Source organism: Delphinus delphis, chromosome 10, assembly GCF_949987515.2.
Source record: "Delphinus delphis chromosome 10, mDelDel1.2, whole genome shotgun sequence".
In the NCBI taxonomy this organism is placed as follows: domain Eukaryota; kingdom Metazoa; phylum Chordata; class Mammalia; order Artiodactyla; family Delphinidae; genus Delphinus; species Delphinus delphis.
In genome coordinates, this window is record NC_082692.2 from 89,401,608 (window position 1) to 89,427,999 (window position 26,392).

The 26,392-nt window shown below is 36.8% G+C and overlaps 1 protein-coding gene across 1 annotated transcript in view; it reads left to right on the plus strand.

The window, feature by feature from the left end:
* The first annotated feature begins 324 nt into the window (after nt 1-324).
* CNTN6 (contactin 6) overlaps nt 325-26,392 on the plus strand; it is a 232,932-nt gene continuing 206,864 nt past the window's right edge. The window contains exon 1 of the mRNA XM_060021501.1: nt 325-404. Coding sequence (XP_059877484.1) covers nt 350-404 — 55 coding nt within the window. The 5' untranslated portion in view covers nt 325-349. The remainder of the gene's footprint in view (nt 405-26,392) is intronic.

A 26,392-nucleotide genomic window follows, 5' to 3' on the forward strand; every position in this document is an offset into this window, starting at 1 on the left:
TTAATCCACATAGAATACATTCAATTGAATTGTACTCCAGCCCATAAACTACTACAGCAAATGACATGTATTTCTGAGGTATGAATTGAAATTATGGAAATATGAGCTGAAATTATGGAAATTTACAAACTACACATATATATATATAAAGTAGACCTTTAGGTTGCTTTATTTAGGTTAATATTTTAATATCAACTTGAATGAATATGCAACAATTCATACATACTTTACAATATGCATGTTTGTATATCTGTCATTTCATGACATTTTTTTTTTCTTTCAGACTGGAAGATAGACATTTTCTTTCCGGCTGATTGTATGGGAGAAATTTTGACCTCAGAAAGTGGAAATGAGGTTGCTTTGGAAATTGGTAATTCTGCTGACACTCATAAATACTTATGCAGGTAAAGTGTTCTATTATTATGAGTTTTGTTCGATAATCTATTGGCATTTTATTTTTTTCTGCAGGGGAAGCAATTTTCAAATACAAAATACTTATGTTATTTAAATGACTAAAATGATAAAACTTTGAAGGTAATCTCTATGGCTAATATAGAGAGTTTAATCCTTAAAAAATAAATCAAGTGCCACTTTTAACAGAACTAAGATTATTTCAATTATAAATTGTCACATGAAATTTTTATAGTAAAAAATGTGATTAAGTAATTTTCTTATCAATAAACAATGAAGAATATTTCTTTTTTATTTCCTTTAGAGTGGTCTTTAAAAATTAAAATAGAAATGTATATTTCCCCTCAAATTTAGAATTCGGTATGGATAAAAAAAAGCTATATTGGTATAGAAGAAAAAGTAATATAGAATTTCACATCAGAAGTAGAATAACTTTAGAAATATTTTTCTTTGCATTTCAATGATATATCCTTTCACTCAACTAAAATATATTAAGTCTGTGTATCAGTTAGCTTTTGCCATGTAATAAACCATCCCACATCTGAATGGATTAAAATAACAAATTACCATGTATTTAGTTAAGTCTGTAGGTTGGCAATTTTAAATGCGATCAACTAAGCTATTCTTTTGATTTTGCCTGAGTACTTTACATCTGTGGTTAGCTACTGGGTCACATCTGGGATCTGGCTAGTCTAGGATATTCTCAGCTGAGACCACTGGGCTGTCTCTGCTCTGGGCCAAAGGTTCTTTCATCCTTTGTGAGTCTGGCCTCCTTCACATAGTGCCTGCTCAGAGTTCCAAGAGAAATCAGAAGTATGCAAGTTTTTTTAATGTCAAGGCTTGTTAACTAACACAATGTCATTTCTGCTGCATTCTTTTAACAATTCCAAGTCACATAATCAGTCCAGATTCAAGAGATATGAAAATATCCTGCATCTCTTGATAGAAAAGCCACAAAGTTACACTGTAAAGGGGCATGGAAACAGTAAAGGGGATACTAGTAGCTGTATTTGTACATAATCAACCATAGTCTATTAAGAACACAGAATTCTGTTCTGAATTTTCAAGCTTACCTATGTGAGTTGCCACAGAGCATGGATATTGTCCGGGTCATTTGATTGCCAGAGCAGCTCTTCTATTACAACACACTGCTTCCCATCAACTGTGGTAGTGGATACTATTGAAGTTTCCAATGTTCATGACAAAGCCCTAATATATTGGGAGAAACACAGGAACAAACATAGTAACTTACAAGCCAGAAACACAGTAATTGTAAGAGACAAATATTTAATGACAATTCTAAGAAGTGGAAAGATTTCTAATCTTAAAAGCTATGAGAAGGCTAAAATATGCAGAAAACAACTATTAGAATCAGAAAACCATTTAAATAAAAGTATTTTTACTACTAGAGAATCTAGTGGCTAGAAGTGCTACAGCCATATCATGTTTATTCAAAGTTATAACATTATTTTGATTCATGTCACTTCTAACTCTCTGTAACAAAGAATTAGAGTTAAATAACAATATTTTTTTTGTAATAGATGAAAAAAAAAGGCTGCATCAAGGTGCCCCCAAATTATACATATGTGAATAAAAATTATATTTCTACCCTCAAGTTTCAGCTTCCCGTCAAAATTTAATATTAACAGTTTGCCCTTTAAATATCTATATTGAATCAACACAGTATCTCTAGAAGAACTTTTATGGTAAAAAAAATAAATTATCATTTTCAGAGCACATATCAGATCTGAAAAATCCTCCAGTTCTTCTGTTAACTTTTATTTATTGAAACCGTATGTGATTCAACATGTCTTTTTGCTTTATCCTAAAGGGAAAAATAATCATATATCCTTGGTGTACAATTTTCTTGTGAAAGAACAGATTGGATCTTTTTTTGTAAGCCATAGCTATTTAAATAAGATAATCTGAGCTAAACATTGCCCCAGAGGTAAGGATGCTGATAATGATATACACAAGAGAGTATTACTTTAAATCTGCTTGGTTTTTTTAGAGATTTCATGGTATGTCTCCCTACTTGCAGATACTATGCTAGTTTAGAAAATTAGATTCTCTAATGATATACTACTCTTTCTATGTGTATATGTAATATCTTCTTTGTTTTTCTAAAACTTGCCTTTGATTCATTCTGAAAGGCCAGCAAATCTTTCACAATTATGTGCTTTTTCCTTCCTATTTTTACGGTTACAGTCTTTTCAAAATGTTAACATTTTAAATCTCTCCACGCTCTAAATTAAAATTTAAAATTTTGCCCCCAATCTCTTCTGTTTTTCTTCTTCTTCTTTTTTTTTTTTAAATTAACTTTACTTCATCTAACTCCTTTACTATGAACATTGGCCTTTAGGCTTTTACCATGAACCATAATCTACCCAGGCACACTTTATGGTTCTGGAACATTTTTGAAGTTATGGGTATTTAAAAGTTCTATTGTTCTATTTTAATATTTTTAAAATATTATGAGAAAACCATTTAATTAAGAAACATGATTGCTAATTATATACCTTTTTTTTTTTTTTTTTTTTCTTTTGTGGTACGCGGGCCTCTAACTGCTGTGGCCTCTCCTGTTGCGGAGCACAGGCTCCGGACACGCAGGCCCAGCAGCCATGGCTCACGGGCCCAGCCGCTCCGCGGCATGTGGGATCCTCCCGGACCGGGGCACGAACCCGTGTCCTCTGCATCAGCAGGCGGACTCTCAACCACTGAGCCACCAGGGAAGCCCACTAATTAAATACTTTTTAATTATTTCATTAATGTGTGTGGTAGGCTAAATAACTGCCCCCAAGGATCTAGGACCTAATGTCTGGATCTTGTGACTTTTACATTAAGTAGCAAAATGGATTTTGCAGATGTGACTAAGTTAAAGATATTGAGATGGATAGTTTATCCTGGAATAACTGAGTGGGAAATCACAAACGCCCTTGTAAGAAGGTGGCAAAGGGGGATTTGTCACAGAGCAGAAGGCAATGTGATAAAAGAGGAGAGAGAGATTTGAAGATACTATGCTGCTGGCCTTAAGTATATAGGAAGGGACCATAAGCCAAGAAATGAGAGAAATGAAGCTCTAGAAGCTGGAAAAGACAAGGAAACAGATGTTTTCTCTTTTGGAGGGAGTATGGCCCTGTGGATACATTGGTTTCCACCCTGTGAAACTCATTTTGGACTTGGGACTGCCAGAACTGTGAGAAAATAAATGCGTGTTGTTCTAAGCCACCAAGTTGTAATTTTTAGAGAAGCCATAGGAAACTAACGCAACGTGTTTTTTCCTCACTAACCTTTAAGTTCCAGGAGAGCTGGGCCTCTATCTTCCCGGCACTTGGTAGGGATTCCGTAAATACTTGTGGAATGAACGAATGAATGAATTAGTTCCAATGCATTGGTCCTATTTGGATTATCATCAAGTAGAAAAGGTTTAGTCATATAATTTCCTCTGAGGAATAATTGTTCCGGTGTATCCCTGTACGACTGCCCCTATGTTATGTTATTATCATAGAATTTTAGAGATGAAACTCTAGTAACATTTGAAAGTTTCGAACTATGTCCTATTTGAAAGTAAATTTCAGGAGAGCAGAGATTTCCATCTGTTTTATTCTCTGCTGTTTCTCCATTGCCTAGTATATGGTTTGTAGATATTTATCAAATTAATTAAATAAAGCAATTCCATTCAATTCAACAGATAGTTTTAGTACCTTAGATGTGCCGGGCACTGAGCTAGATATTGACCTTCACCAATAAGAGGGCTATGGTCCCTGTCCTCTTCAGCCTAAAAATGGAAACAAACAAGTAAGTCAACAATTGCAATAGAGAAAGTACAACTTGCTATTTGAAAAACATAGTAGGGAGCATATAACATGGAAATGTTCTAAGAGGACATCTGCTGTTTTTGTCAACCCTCAATCCATTTCTGCTTCCTCTGATAAAGAATATTTGACTTTTATTGGGAAACCAATCTTTCCTATCAGTCTCTGTAGTTTGAATGAGATTGGTATAACCTCATGATCAGCCAATTGGCATATTCCATCCTCCCTCACCATACTATTTGGTTCAGGATATATTATATCCAAACAAATCCCTGGGCTTTTGCTAAATTAAAATGACAGAAAGACATTGCATCTGTGCTGTTCTAGTTAGTATAAAGATGTACCAAGGACTGCTATGAAGGAAGAGTTGGCCTGGAAATGAAATTCACACAGAGGCAGAACAATCCAAGGGAAGAAAGGCACAATTTCTTAACTTTATCTTTTGAACTTTAAGCAATATAAACCAATAAGGTGCCCTTTTCCTATTTTAGGCCAATTTCCATTGAAATTCTGTCCCTTGTGATGGAAAGAATCTTGTCTAATACAGGTTTAAAAATTGTTTTTAACGTATGTTAGTGAACATTAGTGAAGGAGTTAGATTAGAAATAGAATTCCACTTGAGATAGATATCTACTCCCTGCTGGGAATGAGGAATAGAGAAAATAAAGGAATGGAGAAAAGGCACAATATTGCCTGGAAGGATAAAAAGCATCAAGAGGCTTAATATAGACTCAGAAGGTTGATTTTCAGCCCCCAAATTACTGAACCATCTATGTCTCAGGGTTGGAAAAAACATAACATTAATGGGGTAATTGGAGACCACATTGATCAATGGAGGAAAACCGACAACTCTGTTTTCTTTTCTTGTAGCCAAGAAAGTTTTCATGAAGTACGGTAAGTTTTCATGAAAAAATATTTTATGCTTAAGTAAATAGTAAATGAAGTGGCTGGAACAAATCTGTAGGGTATAGCAGAAGCTAAAAAAATCATGTAGGATCAGATTTTGTTGATGTTAGAATGTCACATGCGTAGGAAACCCAAGGTTTACCGATGTGGTTAAGTGTTAAATTTTCCAATGGTGAAAAAAAGGCTCAGAATGTACTATATGTTATTATTCATTTAAGTCTTTCATCTCACTATGATTTTCATATAATATTTGATAAATTATAGACAGATTTCACAATTTAAGTCCAAATCTTTAAAAATTTGATATTTTTTTTAAATACTAAATACTTGATTAGCAAGGTAAAAGTAATAATCAGCTAAATCTTGTGCTATATATGTTATGAGTTATCCAGGCTTAGAGATGGCACAAGTTTAAACCCAGAACCTCATAAAAACTCTGCTGTCCTTAAGAGTAGTGTTAATGAAGGTCAAATGGCTGGTATTTTAGACTCAAACCTAATAGGAAATAGCAAACATCACTAGTTATAAGGGATTTAATAATATCATCTTAAGAATTTCCGCCTAATAAATTCTCTTTTAACTTTGTTCCTTTAAGAAAATATTAAAGCTTAAATGGTAGTTTTTTAAACAACACATTTGGTTCATAAATATATGTGGCTCATTTGTGTGCCATTTGTATTTCTTTTCCTATGGCCAAACACTTTTGTCCATATCTTGTAAAACTATGACTGAACATCTCTTTGGTTAGTCCTGAAGAAGTACTGCTTATGCAGTATGAGACTCAGTTTTTCCAGAGAGAAACTGAATAATTCAAGGACGTGAACAGGAAGCTAGTCACATTTATTGGCAAAGCAGGATTAAAGGCCTCCTGTAGGCATGTAACTATTGTATTATGTCATCAGGCCCTAATGAGCCACTTTCTCTCACTGTATTAATTACTCTTGAGGAACAAACTGAGACTAAAATTATAAGATGTTGTTCCTGCCACTATTTTTATGTAATATCTACTGATAAATGTAGTTATATTATTTTCAAAACTACTCCAGAGTAAATGATTCTTAAAACTTGAATCAATTTGTTTCTAGGGATTATAACAATGAAGAAAAAAAAAAAAAAAAAACTGTTTTGTTAGTGTTTTTGCACAGCATCCCATTTTACAAATGGAGTAGCCTTAACGTGAATCTGGAGAAAATGTACCTTCTTCTAAATACTCACAATCAGCGGTCTGTGATAAGGGGACATTGAAAAGTATGTATGACTGCTTGAATTTTACTCTATTTCAAACATAGTTTCTATTGAACTGAGAACCAGAGTAATTGAACTAGCTGACAAAGAAAGCCACAAGAATGGAAACATGCACTGTGACCAAGATTTCTTCAAAGAAGACGATGTTTCACACAGCAAATCCATGAAAATTGGCAGGTGTAATAAACCTGCTTTACTTAAGGATCCCAGAAGCACATAATGGATATTCCTTTGGGTCAGAGTGTGATAAATATTGAGTACATCACAACCCACACTCTGCCTACAGTCTTGTTCAGATTTATTGTTAGCATAATAGCGCCTTTAGGAATGGAACACCAGGCTATATTCTTAAGTCAAGTCACGTCTTTGCAATTTCTACTGGAGACGGTCCAATTAACAAATGCTGAAAATCCATTTTTATGCAATGCCTACTAATAAAGGTAGCTATATGATAATCAAATCTTTTTCAAAAGTAATTGATTCTTTAAAAAAATATTTTTAAACATCTTTATTGCAGTATAATTGCTTTGCAATGGTGTGTTAGTTTCTGCTTTATAACAAAGTGAAACAGTTATACATATACAGATGTCCCCATATCTCTTCCCTCTTGCATCTCCCTCCCTCCCACCCTCCCTATCCCACCCCTCTAGGTGGTCTCAAAGCACCGAGCTGATCTCCCTGTGCTGTGCGGCTGCTTCTCACTAGCTGTCTATTTTATGTTTGGTAGTGTATATATGTCCACGCCACTCTCTCACTTTGTCCCAGTATATCCTTCCCCCTCCCCGTATCCTCAAGTCCATTCTCTAGTAGGTCTGCGTCTTTATTCCCGTCTTGCCGCTAGGTTCTTCACAACTTTTTACTTTATTTTTTTTTGGTTCCATATATATGTGTTAGCGTACAGTATTTGTTTTTCTATTTCTGACTTACTTCACTCTGTATGACAGACTTTAGGTCCATCCACCTCACTACAAATAACTCAATTTTGTTTCTTTTTATGGCTGAGTAATATTCCATTGTATATATGTGCCACAGCTTCTTTATCCATTCATCTGTTGATGGACACTTAGGTTGCTTCCATGTGCTGGCTATTGTAAATAGAGCTGCAATGAACATTTTGGTACATGACTCTTTTAGAATTATGGTTTTCTCAGGGTACATGCCCAGTAGTGGGATTGCTGGGTCGTATGGTAGAGCTATTTTTAGTTTTTTAAGGAACCTCCATACTGTTCTCTATAGTGGCTATACCATTTCCGCTAACAGTGCAAGAGGGTTCCCTTTTCCCCACACCCTCTCCAGCACTTATTGTTGTAGATTTTTTGATGACGGCCATTGTGACCAGTGTGAGAGGATATCTCATTGTAGTTTTGATTTGCATTTCTCTAATGATTAATGATGTTGACATTATTTCATATGTTTGTTGGCAATCTGTATATCTTCTTTGGAGAAATGTCTATTTAGCACTTCTGCCCATTTTTGGATTGGGTTGTTTGCTTTTTGATATTGATCTGCATGAGCTGCTTCTATATTTTGGAGATTAATCCTTTGTTGGTTGCTTCATTTGCAAATATTTTCTCCCACTCTGAGGGTTGTCTTTTTGTCTTGTTTATGGTTTCCATTGCTGTGCAAAAGCTTTTAAGATTCATTAGGTCCCATTTGTTTATTTTTGTTTTTATTTCCATTTCTCTAGGAGGTGGGTCAAAAAGGATCTTGCTGTGATTTATGTCATAGAGTGTTCTGCCTATGTTTTCCTCTAAGAGTTTGATAGTGTCTGGCCTTACATTTAAGTCTTTAATCCATTTTGAGTTTATTTTTGTGTATGGTGTTAGGGAGTGTTCTAATTTCATTCTTTTACATGTAGCTGTCCAGTTTTCCCAGCACCACTTATTGAAGAGGCTGTCTTTTCTCCACTATAGATTCTTGCCTCCTTTATCAAAGATAAGCTGGCCATATGTGCATGAGTTTATCTAGGGGCTTTCTGTCCTGTTCCATTGACCTATATTGCTGTTTTTCTGCCAGTACCATACTGTCTTGATTACTGTAGCTTTGGAGTATACTCTGAAGTCAGGGAACCTGATTCCTCCAGGTCCGTTTTTCTTTCTCAAGAATGCTTTGGGGCTTCCCTGGTGGCACAGTGGTTGAGAATCTGCCTGCTAATGAAGGGGACAAGGGTTCAAGCCCTGGTCTGGGAAGATCCCACGTGCCGCGGAGCAACTAGGCCTTGAGCCAAACTACTGAGCCTGCGTGTCTGGAGCCTGTGCTCTGCAACAACAGAGGCCATGATAGTGAGAGGCCCCCACTTGCCACAACTAGAGAAAGCCCTTGTACAGAAATGAAGACCCAACATAGCCATAAATAAATAAATAAATAAACAAATAAATAAGCCAAGCATTTGAAGCCCTTTAAAAAAAAAAAAAAAAAGAATGCTTTGGCTATTCGGGGTCTTTTCTGTTTCCATACAAATTATGAAATTTTTTGTTCTAGTTCTGTGAAAAATGTTAGTGGTAGCTTGATAGGGATTGCATTGAATCTGTAGATTGCCTGGGGTGGTAGAGTCATTTTCACTATGTTGAGTCTTCCAATCCAAGAACATGGTATATCTCTCCATTTATTTGTATCATCTTTAATTTCTTTCATCAGTGTCTTATAATTTTCTGCATACAGGTCTTTTGTCTCCTTAGGTGCGTTTATTCCTAGATATTTTATTCTTTTCGTTGCAATGGTAAATGGGAGTGTTTTCTTAATTTCACTTTCAGATTTTTCATCATTAGTGTACAGGAATGCAAGAGGCTTCTGTGCATTACTTTTGTATCCTGCAACTTTACCAAATTCATTGATTAGCTCTAGTAGTTTTCTGGTTGCATCTTTAGGATTCTCTATGTATAGTATCATGTCATCTGCAAACAGTGACAGCTTTACTTCTTCTTTTCCGATTTGGATTCCTTATATTTCTTTTTCTTCTCTGACTGCTGTGGCTAAACATTCTAAGACTATGTTGAATAATAGTGGTGAGAGTGGATAACCTTATCTTGTTCCTGATCTTAGTGGAAATGGTTTCAGTATTTCACCATTAAGGACGATGTTGGCTGTCGGTTTGTCATATATGGCCTTTATTAGGTTGAGGAAAGTTCCCTCTATGTGTACTTTCTGGTGGGTTTTTATCATAAATGGGTGTTGAATATTGTGAAAACCTTTCTCTGCATCTATTGAGATGATCATATGGTTTTTATCCTTCAGTTTGTTAATATGGTGTATCACATTGATTGATTTGCATATATTGAAGAATCCTTGCATTCCTGGGATGAACCCCACTTGATCATGCTGTATGATCCTTTTAATGTGCTGTTGGATTCTGTTTGCTAGTATATTGTTGAGGATTTTTGCATCTATGTTCATCAGTATATTGGCCTGTAGTTTTCTTTCTTTGTTACATCTTTGTCTGGTTTTGCTATAAGGATGATGGTGGCCTCGTAGAATGAGTTTGGGAGTGTTCCTCCCTCTGCTATATTTTGGAAGAGTTTGAGAAGGGTGTTAGCCCTCCTCTAAATGTTAGTTTGCCTGTGAAGCCATCTGGTCCTGGGCTTTTCTTTGTTGGAAGATTTTAAATCACAGTTTCAATTTCAGTGCTTCTGATTTGTCTGTTCATATTTTCTATTTCTTCGTGGTTCAGTCTCAGAAGGCTGTGCATTTCTAAGAATTTGTCCATTTCTTCCAGGTTGTCCATTTTATTGGCATATAGTTGCTTGTAGTAATCTCTCATGATCCTTTGTATCTCTGCACTGTCAGTTGTTACTTCTCCTTTTTCATTTCTAATTCTATTGATTTGAGTCTCCTCCCTTTTATTCTTGATGAGTCTGGCTAATGGCTTATCAATTTTGTTTATCTTCTCAAAGAACCAGCTTTTAGTTTTATTGATCTTTGCTATCATTTCCTTCATTGCTTTTTCATTTATTTCTGCTTTGATCTTTATGATTTCTTTCCTTATGCTAACTTTGGGGGTTTTTTGTTCTTCTTTCTCTAATTGCTTCAGGTGCAAGGTTAGGTTGTTTATTTGAGATGTTTCTTGTTTCTTAAGGTAGGATTGCATTGCTAAAGCCTTCCCTCTTAGAACTGCTTTTGGTGCATCCCGTAGGTTTTGGGTCATGTTTTTATTGTCATTTGTTTCTAGGTATTTTTTGATTTCCTCTTTGATTTCTTCAGTGATCTCTTGGTTATTAAGTAGTGTATTATTTAGCCTCCATGTGTTTGTATTTTTTACAGATTTTTTTCCTGTAATTTATATCTAGTCTCATAGCCTTGTGGTCGCAAAAGATACTTTATATGATTTCAGTTTTCTTAAATTCCCAAAACTTGATTTGTGACCCAAGATATGGTCTATCCTGGAGAATGTTCCATGAGCACTTTAGAAGAAAGTGTATTCTGTTGTTTTTGGATGGAATGTCCTATAAATATCAATTAAATCCATCTTGTTTAATGTATCATTTAAAGCTTGTGCTTCCTTATTTATTTTCATGTTGGCTGATCTGTCCATTGATGAAAGTGGGGTGTTAAAGTCCCCTACTATGACTGTGTTACTGTCGATTTCCCCTTTTATGGCTGTTAGTATTTGTCTTATGTATTGAGTAGCTCCTATGTTGGGTGCATAAATATTTACAATTGTTATATCTTCTTCTTGGATTGATCCCTTCATCATTATGTAGTGTCCTTCTTTGTCTCTTGTAATAGTCTTTGTTTTAAAGTCTATTTTGTCTGATATGAGAATTGCTACTCCAGCTTTCTTTTGATTTCCATTTGCATGGAATATCTTTTTCAATCCCCTCACTTTCAGTCTGTATGTGTACCTAGGTCTGAAGTGGGTCTCTTGTGGACAGCATATATACAGGTCTTGTTGCTGTATCCATTCAGCTAATCTGTGTCTTTTGGTGGGAGCATTTAGTCCATTTACATTTAAGGTAATTATCGATATGTATGTTCCTATTCCCATTTTCTTAATTGTTTTGGGTTTGTTATTGTAGGTCTTTTCCTTCTCTTGTGTTTCCTGCCTAGAGAAGTTCCTTTAGCATTTGTTGTAAAGCTGGTTTGGTGGTGCTGAATTCTCTTAGCTTTTGGTTTTCTTAAAGATTTTAATTTTCCTGTCTAATCTGAATGAGATCCTTGCTGGGTAATGTAATCTTGGTTGTAGGTTTTTCTCCTTTATCACTTTAAATATGTCCTGCCACTCCCTTCTGGCTTGCAGAGTTTCTGCTAAGAGATCAGCTATTAACCTTATGGGGATTCCCTTGTGTGTTATTTGTTGTTTTTCCCTTGTTGCTTTTAATATTTTTTCTTTGTATTCAATTTTTGATAGTTTGATTAATATGTGTCTTGGCATGTTTCTCCTTGGATTTATCCTGTATGGGACTCTTTGTGCTTCCTGGAGTTGAGTAACTATTTCCTTTCCCGTATTAGGGAAATTTTCAACTATAATCTCTTCATATTTTCTCAGTCCCTTTCTTTTTCTGTTCTTCTTCTGGGACCCCGATAATTCAAATGTTGGTGCATTTAATGTTGTCCCAGAGGTCTCTCAGACTGTCCTCAATTCTTTTCATTCTTCTTTCTTTATTCTGCTCTGCAGTAGTTATTTCCACTATTTTATCTTCCGGGTCACTTGCCTGTTCTTCTGACTCAGTTATTCTGCTATTGATTCCTTCTAGAGAATTTTAAATTTCATTTAGTTTGTTGTTCATCACTGTTTGTTTGCTCTTTAGTTCTTCTAGGTCCTTGTTAAACGTTTCTTGTATTTTCTCCATTCTATTTCCAAGATTTTGGATCATCTTTAGTATCACTATTCTGAATTCTTTTTCAGGTAGACTGCCTATTTCCTCTTCATTTGTTAGGTCTGGCGGGTTTTTCCTTGCTTCTTCATCTGCTGTTTCTCTGTCTTCTCATTTTGCGTAACTTACTGTGTTTGGGGTCTCCTTTTCGCAGGCTGCAGGTTCGTAGTTTCCGTTGGTTTTGGTGTCTGTTCCCAGTGGCTAAAGTTGGTTCAGTGGGTTGTGTAGGCTTCCTGGTGGAGGGGACTAGTTCCTGTGTTCTGGTGGATGAGGCTGGATCTTGTCTTTCTGGTGGGCAGGTCCACGTCTGGTGGTGTGTTTTGGGGTGTCTGTGGCCTTATTATGATTTTAGGCAGCCTCTCTGCTAATGGATGGGCTTGTGTTCCTGTCTTGCTAGTTGTTTTGCATAGGGTGTCCAAGAGTGTAGCTTGCTGGTCATTGAGTGGAGCTGGGTCTTGGCCTTGAGATGGAGATCTCTGGGAGATTTTTGCCATTTAATATTTCTGGAGCTGGGAGGTCTCTTGTGGACCAGTTTCCTGAACTTGGCTCTCCCAACTGAGAGGCACAGCCCTGATGCCTGGCTGGAGCATCAAGAGCCTGTCATCCACATGGCTTAGAATGAAAGGGAGGGAATAAAAAAAGAAAAAATAAAAGAAGATAAAATAAAATAAAATAACATAAAATAAAGTAAAATAAAATAAAGTTATTAAAATAAAAAGTAATTTAAAAAAATTAATAAAAAGAAAAGAAGAAGAGAGCAACCATACCAAAAAACAAATCCACCAATGATAACAAGTGCTAAAAAATACAAAAAAAACAAAAAACAAAAAACAAAACCAGACAGAGAGAACCCTAGGACAAATGGTAAAAGCAAAGCTATACCTACAAAATCACACACAGAAGCATACACATACACACTCATAAAAAGCAAAAAAACGAAAAAAAAAAATATATTGTTGCTCCCAAAGTCCACGTCCTCAATTTGGGATGATTTGGTGTCTATTCAGGTATCCCACAGATGCAGGGTACATCAAGTTGATTGTGGAGATTTAACCCGCTGCTCCTGAGGCTGCTGGCAGAGATTTCCCTTTTATACTTTGTTCACACAGCTCCTGGGGTTCAGCTTTGGATTTGGCCCCACCTCTGCGTGTAGGTTGCCTGAGGGCGTCTGTTCTTCGCTCAAACAGGACGGGGTTAAAGGAGCAGCTGATTCGAGGGCTCTCGCTCACTCAGGCCAGGGGGAGGGAGGGGTACAGAGTGTGGGGCAAGCCTGCGGTGGCAGAGGCCGGCGTGACGTTGCACCAACCTGAGGCGCGCGGTGCGTTCTCCCAGGGAAGTTGTCCCTGGATCACGGGACCCTGGCCTTCGCGGGCTGCACAGGCTCCCGGGAGGGGAGGTGTGGATAGTGACCTGTGTTTGCACACAGGCTTCTTGGTGGTGGCAGCAGCAGCCTTAGCATCTAATGCCCGTCTCTGGTGTCTGCGCTGATAGCCGTGGCTCGCGCCCGTCTCTGGAGCTCCTTTAAGCAGCACTCTGAATCACCTCTCCTCGCGCACCAGGAAACAAAGAGGCAAGAAAAAGTGTCCGGTCCAGACTTTTTCCCGGACTCCCTCCCAGCCAGCTGTGGCGCACCAGCCTCCTTCAGGCTGTGTTCACGCAGCCAACCCCAGTCCTCTCCCTGGGATCCGACCTCCAAAGCCAGAGCCTCAGCTCCCAGCCCCTGCCCGTCCCAGCGGGTGAGCAGACAAGCCACTCGGGCTGGTGAGTGCTGGTTGGCCCCAATCCTCCGTGCAGGAATCTCTCCGCTTTGCCCTCTGCACCCCTGTTGCTGCGCTCTCCTCCGTGGCTCTGAAGCTCCCCCACTCCGCCACCCGCAGTCTCCGCCCGTGAAGGGACTTCCTAGTGTGTGGAAACCTTTCCTCCTTCACAGCTCCCTCCCACTGGTGCAGGTCCCGTCCCTATTCTTTGTCTCTCTCTGTTTTTCCTTTTTTCTTTTGCCCTACCGAGGTGCATGGGGAGTTTCTTGCCTTTTGGGAGGTCTGAGGTCTTCTGCCAGCATTCAGTAGGTGTTCTGTATGAGCTGTTCCACATGTAGATGTATTTCTGATGTACTTGTGGGGAGGAATGTGATCTGTGCCTCTTAGTCTTCAGCCATCTTGAAGCTCCTGCAAAAATAATTGATTCTTAAACCCTAAATGAAATTGCTTTTTAAGAATGATAACAAAATGTAGAAAAAAAATTGTTTTGTCAGCATTGGAAGGAAATGACTGTTATGTAGACAAGATATTGTATAGGGAATGTAGACCCCTTAGTAGAAAGGAATGTGAGGAATTGCATTTTTACCCTGAAGTCTTTGAAGAAAAGGGTCAAGGATTCTATGGAGGTGATAACATCAGGTAATTTTTTTAATTTTAGGGGTACCATAAATAGTTATTCCACAAATTGAAAATAACATGGGGGATTGATAGTTTTTTTTTTTCCACTTAAATCTCTCCTGAGATTTAAAATCAAACTTCTTACCATGACACTAGACAATCTGACTTTCATCAACCCCTTCCATCTCAACTTATACTAAACTCCCCTTTTTCCATTATATTAGAGCCATTATTCTTTCTTAGGCTCCCAGAAGTTTCAAAATTGTTCCTTAGGGTCCTGCAGTTGCTGTTCAGTTGCCCAAAACAGTGTTCTCCAAATCTTTCTCCAAATCTTCTCTTTCCATTACACCCACCTCAGATCAATCACCTCCATAGAATAACCTTCCCTTAGAACACTGTGGAGGAAGTCAGCACCTAGTCCCATCACTGGCCCTACTCTCATCAATCTTATTTTACTGTCTTCAGTGCACTTTTTACTGTCTGAAATTAGCTTATTTATTACTTGTCCATTTTCTTTCTACATCTTGTGGAATATAAGCTCTGCATAGATAAAACTATTTCCAGTCGTATATATGACTGCATCTTTCATGCCTAGAACACTGCCTGATGCATAGTAAGCAATCAATAAATATTTTGAAATAAGTGAATAAATGACTGACGTCTCAAAGTAAGCCCCTATGACTACTTAGGTGTAATCCAATATTCCCAAACAGTTATAGAATTTTATTGGATATTATTAGAATCCACTCTTAGGCATAAGTGTTTTAATCACAACACATAATTTGGTCTCAGATAGGTACTTTTTTGCTTTTAAAACAAATCATGATATACAATGAACACATAAAGCTACCCCTAATTTGTAAAGCTAATACAGTTTGCTCAGACACACTTGACCTACTCAGGCATAATGTTAGTGTTGTTTGTTCAGGAAGTAGCATATTGAACACACAGCCAGTGCTATTTTAATATTATTGTGTAGCAGATGCCCATTGATATTGTGTCATAAATAATATAAACGTTTAAAACCTTTGTGCTGTATTTTACCTCAGGATACATTTGTTCATTCCTTTTCCAGTTTGAGGGTCATCAGTCAAGCCAACCCCCCATTACTCTGCCCAAGACTTTTATAGTGGTCTCCTAAGACTTCTCCCTATTTCAAGACATCCTCTACATCCTTTCCAAGACATAGCTTATTGACACAGACTCCTGTGCAGACAAATCATAAAGCACAGCTGATTTTGTCATTACTCTGTGTCAAGACCTTCACAGATCCCACTTCCTATGAAGTTCAAACTGTCTAATCAAGCATTTAAATGCAATTTCCTTCAACAAATATTGAAAGTTCTCCAGTTAATTCAATTCCACCTGTGTCATGAGCCATGTCTTCCCTTACTCTCCTTCATGTATCCTTCATTTAAGTCAGACTGTACTACTAGTACGAGCTCTGCAGTTTTTTTTTTATTCCCAAGTCTCTCCTCATATGATTGTCTCCACTTGCATTGTCTTTCTTCAGATCGATTTCCCCCCAACTGAAGGCAAATCCAATCTTTCTCAGCCAAGTTCAAATGTGACCTCCACTCTGAATAATCCTCCAAGGAACCAATAATTTCCCTTTCTCCTTAACTCTTAAGAGGAATTTTATCATTTCCACACACTTTGCTTAAAAGATGTCATTTTTCTCAAATATATACTCATTCTGAGATATATATATATATATATATATATATATATATACACATATATAATTTTGCTCTTGTTGAAAATAAGTTAATAATCATGGAATGTCCAGTTCTAAAGGGAAAAGAAAGACTAACCTTTGATATTTGATTAGTTATATCTTTTACCTAGTGTTTTATAGTTTATAAAGTGTTTTACATGCAGTGTTTCATCTGTGCTTAAAAGTAGGCAGAGGAAGTATTATTCTTTCTTCTATAGCTGGAGAAACTGAAATTCAGAGGTACAAGACTCATCAAGGACCATAGGACTAGAAAATAGCCGAGTTTATGAAAATAATCCAATACTCAGATGAAAATTTTGTTCAGTATTTATTCAAGACTTTGCTTCTCAACATAAATTCAAATTTATGTAACAGTTGGCTTTTTCAGGTTGGTGTTCATTGTGTAAAGAAGCTAGCTTCTGTTCAAACTGTAATATGATTTAAAGAGATAGGCACCAAAATTCTATGACCAGAAAATAAAATAGTAGTTATAAACATATAAACCCAACAAATCTAAATTTATATTATAAAACACACAAAAATCAAAGTTAAGGAAAGTATTAGATAAAATAGACAGGTATAGAATGCCTAACATTTTCTTCCCTCACCATCAATGGTTCATTTTGTACACTCTATAGGTGCAAACCACCTCACTTTGGAGACTATGTATTTTAAATATATGAAAGGATGTGTCCTAAGTGGAGAGGTTGACAGGGAAAGAGAAAACTATCTGTATTTACAGAAATTCTCCTCAACTCACCAGAATAAAAGAGGAATTGGAGGTAGAAATGCAGTCACATTTTTAAAACCATTGTTAATGCAAAAGCAGGTAAAATTGGGAAAAAAATAGATTTAATGTACCTCCTTTCATTAAAATATATGCAAACCTTAAGAACACCTTTGCAATCCTACAGATATTGTTTAAAACTGTAGGTATATGTATCAGTTGCCTATAGCTGTCTATATACCTACCCCAAAATTAGTGCTTTAAAACAACAATTCACTATTTTTTTTTGTTGTGATTCTGCAGGTTGTCTGGATATTTTCTCTGATGGTTTCACTTTGTTTGGCTTATGTGGCTTCACTAAATTCGAATCAGAGAAAACTAGAAGGCTGGACAGAGAGAGAGAGAGAGAGAGAGAGAGAGGCTAAACTGCCCAGGGCCTCCTAAGTCATGATAGGGAGCTACATTTTGTTCAAAATACCTCCTAATTATATGATTTTTTTGCAACTCTATTATCTTTAATATAATCTTTTTCTTTTTTTTAAGTGAACACATTAGTATATTTTAAACTACTGTGAGTTGACAGATCACTTAAACTATGTGGAAAAATTCTGGTTCTCAAACTTCACACTGGAATCACGTGAGGACCTTTCAGAATACTATGCCAAAGTCCCACCCTTAGCAATTCAGATTTAATCATGCTCAGTTTGGTTATTGAGATTGAGTATGAATATCAGCTCAATGAATTTTCACAAATTGAACCCACCTAATGTAACCAGTACTCAAGTCAGGATGCAGACCTAGGCTGTCATCCTAGAAGACCCACCAATCACAGCTGAGAAAAGGATAACCACTATCTGACTTCTAATCACATAGATTAGGTTTACATTTTATATATAAATTATATGTAATACAAAACATCTATATCATATATGTATATTAATAATTTATTTAGCCAGGGATGTGCAGGAAGTGACTTGTGGCAGCTCTTGAGAGCTGAGTGCTACTTTCAGGAATTTTGTAAGCAAGTTTTTAAACACAGCCATTATTCAAAGTTAAATTATGTCATCTTAAAAGTAAAATAATTATATTAAAAAGTAATAAATATTCAAAACTCACTACTTCCTAATTGCTTTACTACATTTTATTATTATTTATGGTCTTGAAGTGGTTTATATGTATAGTACCTGTATGGTGGAAATACTGTATAATGAAGAACTACTGTATCTCTCTTCCCAAATCCTCATTCATGGTGATGTCATGTTAGCTTGAAATCAGCCACAGGAGTATTTATAACATAGAAAGTGGCAAATGCTACAAATCAGGGCTTGATTGAGTGCTGATGCTGAAAGAGTTTTCAGTAATTAAATAATTTGTAAAAGGGTGAGAAATTGTTTAAGATTATATAACATATCAGATTTAATGACAATAACCTGGAATAGACTTAGTGGATTGGAATGCAACTCCAACTGTCAAATCATTGTTGAACTGAAACAAGTGATTAGCTAGGAGTATATACATTCAGTAAAACTTAACAGAAGCCTTCTGTGAGAATAAATTGACTTTATGGAATTTATAACAAAGAGTATTGTACATTTTATTATTATATTTAAATTGCTAACATTCATTGTATTAATATTATTGATAATAAACATATATATACATACATGCGCACACATATATAGGTATACAAACACATATATATGTGTACACAAATTTTTTTTCAGAGAGGTGGTTGTTAAACATCTGCTAGTGTGCTGCTTCATTTAACCATTATAAAAATTTTTAGCCTTTTTATTAGTGGAAGTATATCATGTTTATAGATTTATTAGAGACCCAGATCATGGTGACCTTAGGAATATATATAATATATCCAGAATATATATATATATATATATATATTAATATATTAAATATCAACTTTCTACAGAGAGGGAGAGAGTTGATATTATAATTGTTTTTGTTTCTTTTAGCATTAATTTAGATTTTGATATTTTGTTTACTCTACAGAATTAGTGCTAATTTCAGGAACAAAAATAGATTTTGACTCTGTTAAAAAAAAACTCAATCTGAAAATATACCTATTAGGTTACCAGAAAAACAGATGAAGAGAGTTTCTTTCCCTCCCTGTAATTAAAAAAAAAAAAATCAAACTTGCATTTCCTAAAACTTGCAGCTAACAATAGGTGTTGTCTGCTCACTTTGCCAGAAACTCACAACGAAGAAATCTGGTATATACAGAATTCAATCAACATTTGAATGAAGAACAAACTCTCCCTGAATGCTCTGACCACCTTTATAATCAGTTTTCAACCCTGAGCCCGGAAACAATGTCAATTTATTTCAAAAAAGAGCAGGAAGCTTTGTTTATTTTAGTTTGTGTGGTTTACCTGTATTTGTATGCATGGAAATTAATAGAAAGCACTTATATCAAAGAACACAGAAGTGCTACATTTGTGATAAGAGCTTTACAGAGCCACAATAGTACAGCTGGAAAGGGGAGAGGTGCAACCGCTCATCCTCTACACAGAAGTCTTATTCAAAATCACCAATAATTGAAGGAAGAGTGTTTTCTGGGAGCAAATTATCAAAATCTACTGGGTGGTCACAGCATCTCTTAATAACTGTCAATTGTCCTTTTACTTTGCACTCTTTATGTAGCAATGCTAAACTGAATCGAAGGCCACGGGTATAATTTAGTATACCTAAATTCATGGCGATACACTTATCTTGCTTACCCAGACTCAGAGTCTCTCTTAAGTAGAAGTTGACAATTTGCCAAATGATTTGTTGTTGTGTGATAAAATATTTGTGGAAGCTGGATCATGCTTTGTGTTTGAGAACACATTTCCAGAGTCCAAAGCATGTGAGGATTGATGATGCTGATGGGCTGTTCAGAGAACTGGTTCCAGAAAAATCATCTTCTATTCAACTGCCAGGTTTTTCTGTTTACTTCCTGGCTGGACATTCTGCCCCTTTGCACCTGCCCATTGCCTATATTTTTACTACATCAAAATCACTCCAAATGAGGGTGTAGGAATAGAAAAGAAATGAGATGCTGAAGAAAAATGAGACCAGGGACAATAATCTATGCCTGGGGACTAGCCTCTCAGCTTATTTCTGATTTGGCCCTTGAAAATATTAGAGTTTATAATCTCTGTACCAGCAGACCTTTCCAGCCCTGATATTCAATGATTTTAAGATGAAAAGTATTACACAATTTTACTATTTTTTGACATATCAAACAACGACAGCATCACTTCTTTCAGCTAAAAGGCACTTGGGAACACATCTCTGAATTGTATTTATCCATTTTATGCTATAGAGTGAATTGCTCTGTGCTGTTCTTTCATCAGACATTTTCTGATTGTTATTTTGAAATTATTTTCAAGAGCATCACTGATGGAATTTAGTCACAGATGGGTAATGGTTTTTAAACTCTACTGTTGTTGTCAAGTTGTTGAATGCTACAATTCCATGGCTAAGGTTGTGCTATACCCAAGTTCCAGCTTTGAAAGCTCATGGATTAGCCTGCCTGTCTGTCAGTGTGGTCAAATTGGTTAATTCAGTGAGACACTCAGACACTCCAGACAAACTATGAATGTAAAGAGATAGCGTGAAACACATGTTTAGCAGCTGATGTGTTAAGAAGGTAAACATTTTGCCAATATATAGTCGTTGAATTCTTGCTTATTTTCATTAGAAAACTGAGTGATGATCAGGGGAAATCTGAATCCAGAGATAAGAAGGACCAACAAACTTGGCTTAGCTAAAACTAAATTTCCCAAATTTCCTTTCCCTGTATGGTTCTGGGTTGGAGTTGATTAAAAAGGAAATTGAGTGAAATTCGGAAAGTGGAAATGACAAGTTTCTCTGAAAGCCACATGTAAGTAACTGTGGTGAGAGAGAGATGTTGATAAGCTGAAGAGTGTGTCCCTGTCTCCTTCCTCATAACCAGCTTTTGTCTCAACTGCTGGCACTGATGACCAACAGCGACCCCAGACCCACTCCCAGTTTCAGAGATGACAGTCTATACCAAGGTCTCCTCATGTCCACTCTGGCAGCTGGACTTGCAACCCTTCCAGATCCACTTGTAAGATCTGACTTATCCACCTGCTCCAGTGCCCAAGAGGGCTTGTTTATAACATTACTGCGATCCTTCAGCTTCCACTTTTGGACCCTTAGTACTCCAGTTTCTCTTATAATTGTACAAGATCTTCATCCTGAAATAAATCTGCTATACTCTATTATTCATAGTGAGTTTGCTTTCCTGACTGAACCCCGGACTAATACAGTTCAAATTTGTCATGCTTGATGGGGGAAAAATATCCAAATCACTATAATGTGGTTTCCCCTGTGATGTCTGATGAGTGTTGAGGTTCTCAGGGAACTTAAATTTTCCATGTACAGTGTGACTGGTACAGTGAATAAATCCTTTGCAAATAGTATGAAAGCATAATACTCAGAGTATTGATATTTTTATCTCAGCTTCTTTGTATAGAAGCTCCCATACCATTTAGTTCTCAGGTAGCAGTCCCTACTTAACTGCCCTAACCTCTTTTAAACCTTTCTCTATCGCAGAAGCCAGCCTTGGCCCTATTTCCCCAAGTTCCATGCTTTAGAATGAGAGAGCATGCTGTTTCACACTCAGGAACAAAGGGCTGAGAGTATTTTAAATCACTGTGCCTCTGGGTTGCCTTACTGTTGATTTGACCATGATTTTTAGTGCTTTCACCCAAAGAAAGAAAAATGCAAAATAGTGTGGGAGGGTATCAAGCTGTAATTGGGTTACAGGGATGTCACTTTTTAATGGCAACATGAACAGTGCTATGCAGAATATAGGATATTTTCACACATCATCTTCTTTACTGCTCATGATTCCTCCTAAGGTTATTGGAAGGGCAGAGGTACATGCTCGCCCATGATTATCTGTGGCATGAAGGAACTGAACACAAACAGGTACTCATACTCTAGTGTTGCACTGAAACATGCTGCTACTCTAATGAGATGAGGTCATTGGTTCCCCCATTTCCACTCTTATTACTCTGTTTTCCATTCTCTTTACCTCTCACCTTGGCTGCTGCAGGGGTCTCTGCAATCACCCTGTCTTCACTGTCAACCACACCCTGCTCCTCGTATGCCAATAAGAGATGTTTCACAATAGTTTCATGTTTTCCATTTTGAAATAGAGTTCCAATAGTCCATCTGCTCTGATCAGACCTCACGTGCTGTCCCTTTGCTGCAGAACCAAGTAGGTTCTTCTTAACTTCATATTGAAGCCTCTTCAAGACCCCAGTAAACCTCTTAGAACTTTTTTCCCTACGTTTCTTCTTTAAGGATGCTTTGTGTTGGTCAAATTGAGCTCAAGTCTCACAAACACTCACGTCTGCAAGGACACACTAATAATAATATTTGTAAACGGTATTTGTATTGAGCATTTGTAAGATGCCAAATATCCTACTAGTTCTTTACCTATTACCCATACAATAAGGTATGTATTATTATTCCCATTCTGGAGATGAGGAAATCAAAATTGTAGAAGCTAAATGACTTGCTCAAGGAAACATGGCAGATAAATAAAAGAAGTTATATTTTAGCATAGATTGAATTTAGAAATCACACTCTCAACTCACTGTATTCTGTCCACGTCCAGCATTAATCCTCAGTGCTTATGTGATGATCCAGATTTTGACTGGATATTTAGCTCTTCAGGGATGCTGCAGATAATGATGAGAATTATTCATATTTCTTTAGCATACACCATATTTAACAAGAGGCTAAAAATAATATAAAGAAACTGTATGGTCAAGTTTCAGAGCTGAATTGGAAAAGTAACTCTGAGTAGTAGGATTTCAGTGAATTTTATTTCCTCTTTGTAATTTTCTAAATTTTTAAGTGGGTTTACATTATTTTTGAAATAAAATATTAATAGATTTAAGAAGTTTTGCTAGTTAAATAGATGACTTGAGAAGCTGAGGCATTTTCCCCACTGAACTAATCAGACAATTGACCCAACCTTTCCACTTTATTTGATAAACCTTGACCATTCTAAATTTCCAAACACCACCAAGGATTTTGACTTTGATAAATAATCAAATACTTAACTCTTTGGTGTATTTTCTTAGAACTCTTGGGTTACATATATGACATAGGTTATAGTCATTGTAAGTTTTAGTAGAAAAAGTACTTGTAATATTCACATATACTGTTCGAAGTTCTTTAATTTTACTATCACAATTAATCATTAAAAAATTATGAGGTAGAAAGGAATGGATATTCTCTCCATTATATAGACAAAAAAAGGGTAAAGCCGTCTTAACACCAGAAATACCAAAAGTAGCAAAACTGCCTCTAAAACCCAGAATGTCTATTTAAATCGCAAACTTCTTTGGGAGTGGAAGCACTTGATCTCTAGAGCCCTTTGATTTCAAGAATTTGATACCCCAGGAAGATACAAATTGAGATCTTAGCACAGATCATAATAACCAAAGTGAAACTTAAAACATTTTTATAAAACTCAAAATGTTTCCTTTCTGTATTACTTGTGTTATCCAAGTCTTAGCTCAAGGAACACAGAGAATCAAACAGTGTCAAAACTTACATACCCTAGGACTTTTCCAATGCTTTTCTCCTTACCTTAGTCCTTCCTCAGGTACACTGCCGTGTTCTTAACATCTAACAACATGGGCTTTGGAGAAGGACATACCTGTGTACCAACCCTATCTCTGCCCTTTAAGTGGATGAGTTACTCCTGGCAAGTTTCATACTTTTCTCAGCGCTCTCTTCACTTTACAGTGAGTTTTACATTTCACTATTCATTTGTATAGATATGCAGAAATGCAAAGTGACTAGCACAGTGTTCAACAAATGATAGCTAGTGGGATCATGCTAAGAACAGTGCTAAGATTTGGGTTAATACTAACAGCTGAAGTAGCATCAATAGCCAACACCACTCGCTGCTAGATTGTATTTGTAACTCTAAGGATCAGATTTTAAAACTCAGTCACCTGGGAAATGTACTTTGTCTTTCTTTGATCCCTGGGCTTTGGATGGCTACTTCCTAATGCTCTGAATCGAATATTCAAAGTGAAAATGAACAGGGGGTCATGCTCCATCTCAATTACCCTAAGTGAATAACTGGGTTATTATGGCCACAGATTAAACCCTAAATTTAAATGAAGGAACAATTACAGGTGCCAGAAAGACATGGGAGGAACTGTGAAAATACAGATAAAATAACCTAAAATTTTTCTTCAAAATTCTGCCTACAAAATCACTTAATTTCCTATTTGGGAACTTTGCAAACCAGTGTTTCTCATCTTCAACCTACTGACCTACAAAATCACTTAATTTCCTATTTGGGAACTTTGCAACCAGTGTTTCTCATCTTCAACCTACTGACCTTCAACCTACAGATTTGGGGCCAGATAATTCTTTGCTGTACAGAACTGTCCTGTGCAATGTAGAATGTTTACTGGCATCCCTGTCCTCTACCCGCTAGATGTCAGCAACAACACCCACCCAAGTCATGACAATCGAGAAATGTCTCCAGACTCAAAAAGTCCACTGGGGAGGAAAAGTGCCCCCAATTGGGAATGACTTCTGTATACTCTTAAGAATGCTCCTAAAGTTAAGCAACAATTAGTTATACTCTGCCTTCCAACAAAGCGTCAACCTCTGATTTCACACCAAACCTACTACAGCTGTTGAGTCTGCTGACATGGAGACTCTTACCATCGCCTACTGGACCATCTCTCCATGGAGGTTGACAGCTGCTTCAGGATTCCTCTCATGAAACCCACTCCCCTCATGTGCTCTGTGAAGAGTAACTACACAAACTTCATACTTCTCTCTCTTCCAACTATGTACCTACTTTCTCAGAGGTGCCTAAAAAGATAGTATTTTTCACTATTCTGAACCCACATTAACTCTTCCATCAGTTTCTGAGGGTCTCCAAAAACAGCAGGAGTATATTGGCTTCTGCAGATATTACTGGTTATAAAAAATTAAAAACCAAAAGAGGCTTTTAACATAAAAGCAATGTGTTAGGAAGGAAGAAGATAAGAAAGAAGGGAACTAACAATGATTAAGCCACCATGTGTCAGCTTCTAGATTACTTAGTATCTCATTTAATGCTTACAGTAAAAGTTTTAGATGAAGAAACTGAGACTTAGGTAGGTTGTTTCCAACATTGTACTGTAAGTAAATGGCCATTCCAGATTGTTCTGCCTTACTCAGTACCCTGTGCCCACTTTAGTGTACCATTTCTAACAGTGTCCAGGAATTCTTGTGAAAAGCGGGGACAGCCTGTGATGCTCATATTTATGTGTGTATATGTGTGTGTGTGCTATGTGTATCTCACAACTTAACCCATACTTTTGAAATATTAAGCATCTCACTAAAACCCGGAATCAACTATGTCCCAGAGGATCGAAGAGAACAGTCAGATTTCTCGAAAAGCAACCTTTACACGTTGGAGAGAAGGCAAGTTTCTATCTACAGATCTCTCATGAGGCAAGCTGTCTCTTTTTTAAAATGATTTAGAGGCATCTGGCCTCCAGTCTGCTAGTCCCTTAGTGTCTTACTTGGCTGTTCACCATCAGAGGCAGGAATCTCTGCCCATTTCACATAAGGTACATGTCTTCCTACTGGAAGATCTTTCTCCAGAAGCGGATGGGTTCAGGCCAAGGTCTCTGCTTACAAAACTGAGACAGAACTCAGCACTATTTATATCACACTTGAGCTGACTCAGTGCCATTGCTCATTTAACCTACTTGTCTTCCTATCTGGAGATGTTGTTTTCCTTCTGGCCTTCCTGCCAGCTGTGACATCTCCCAGGCAAACCTTAAAGAGAGGACATTTTTAAGGATTACTCTCTTTCATTCTGGAAACAGAGGATGTTTAACATCCTAACTATACTTACAGACTGTGGTTATATATATTATCATCTTACTTCTTTTCAGTAGGAGTTAATCAGTCCAGTTCTGTTTATTACTGTCTCATTTCTGGCTTCTTCTTTTGGAAATCCATCCCTTATGCTAAATGCTCTTAAATCATCTGGCAGTTTGCATAGACTTTAGTGTGAATGCTCCAGTAAAAATAACTCCCTTTATTAAGCTTGCCAACATGTGCCCAATATTGTGCTAAGAGCTTTACATGAATGATTTCATTTAATTCTCAGAAAACTCTAAAGGGAAATAGGTATTATTATCCCCATTTTAGATAAAGGAAACTAATGAAGAGAAGGTAAATAACTGTCCAATTTCACATAGCTAGTATATGACAGAGTTGGGATTTGAACACAGATCTATCCAATCCCCAAACCCAAGGTTGTTCATTTTATCACACTGTCTTCATGTGAGTTTCTGTTGAGATTATCTTTTATTGCT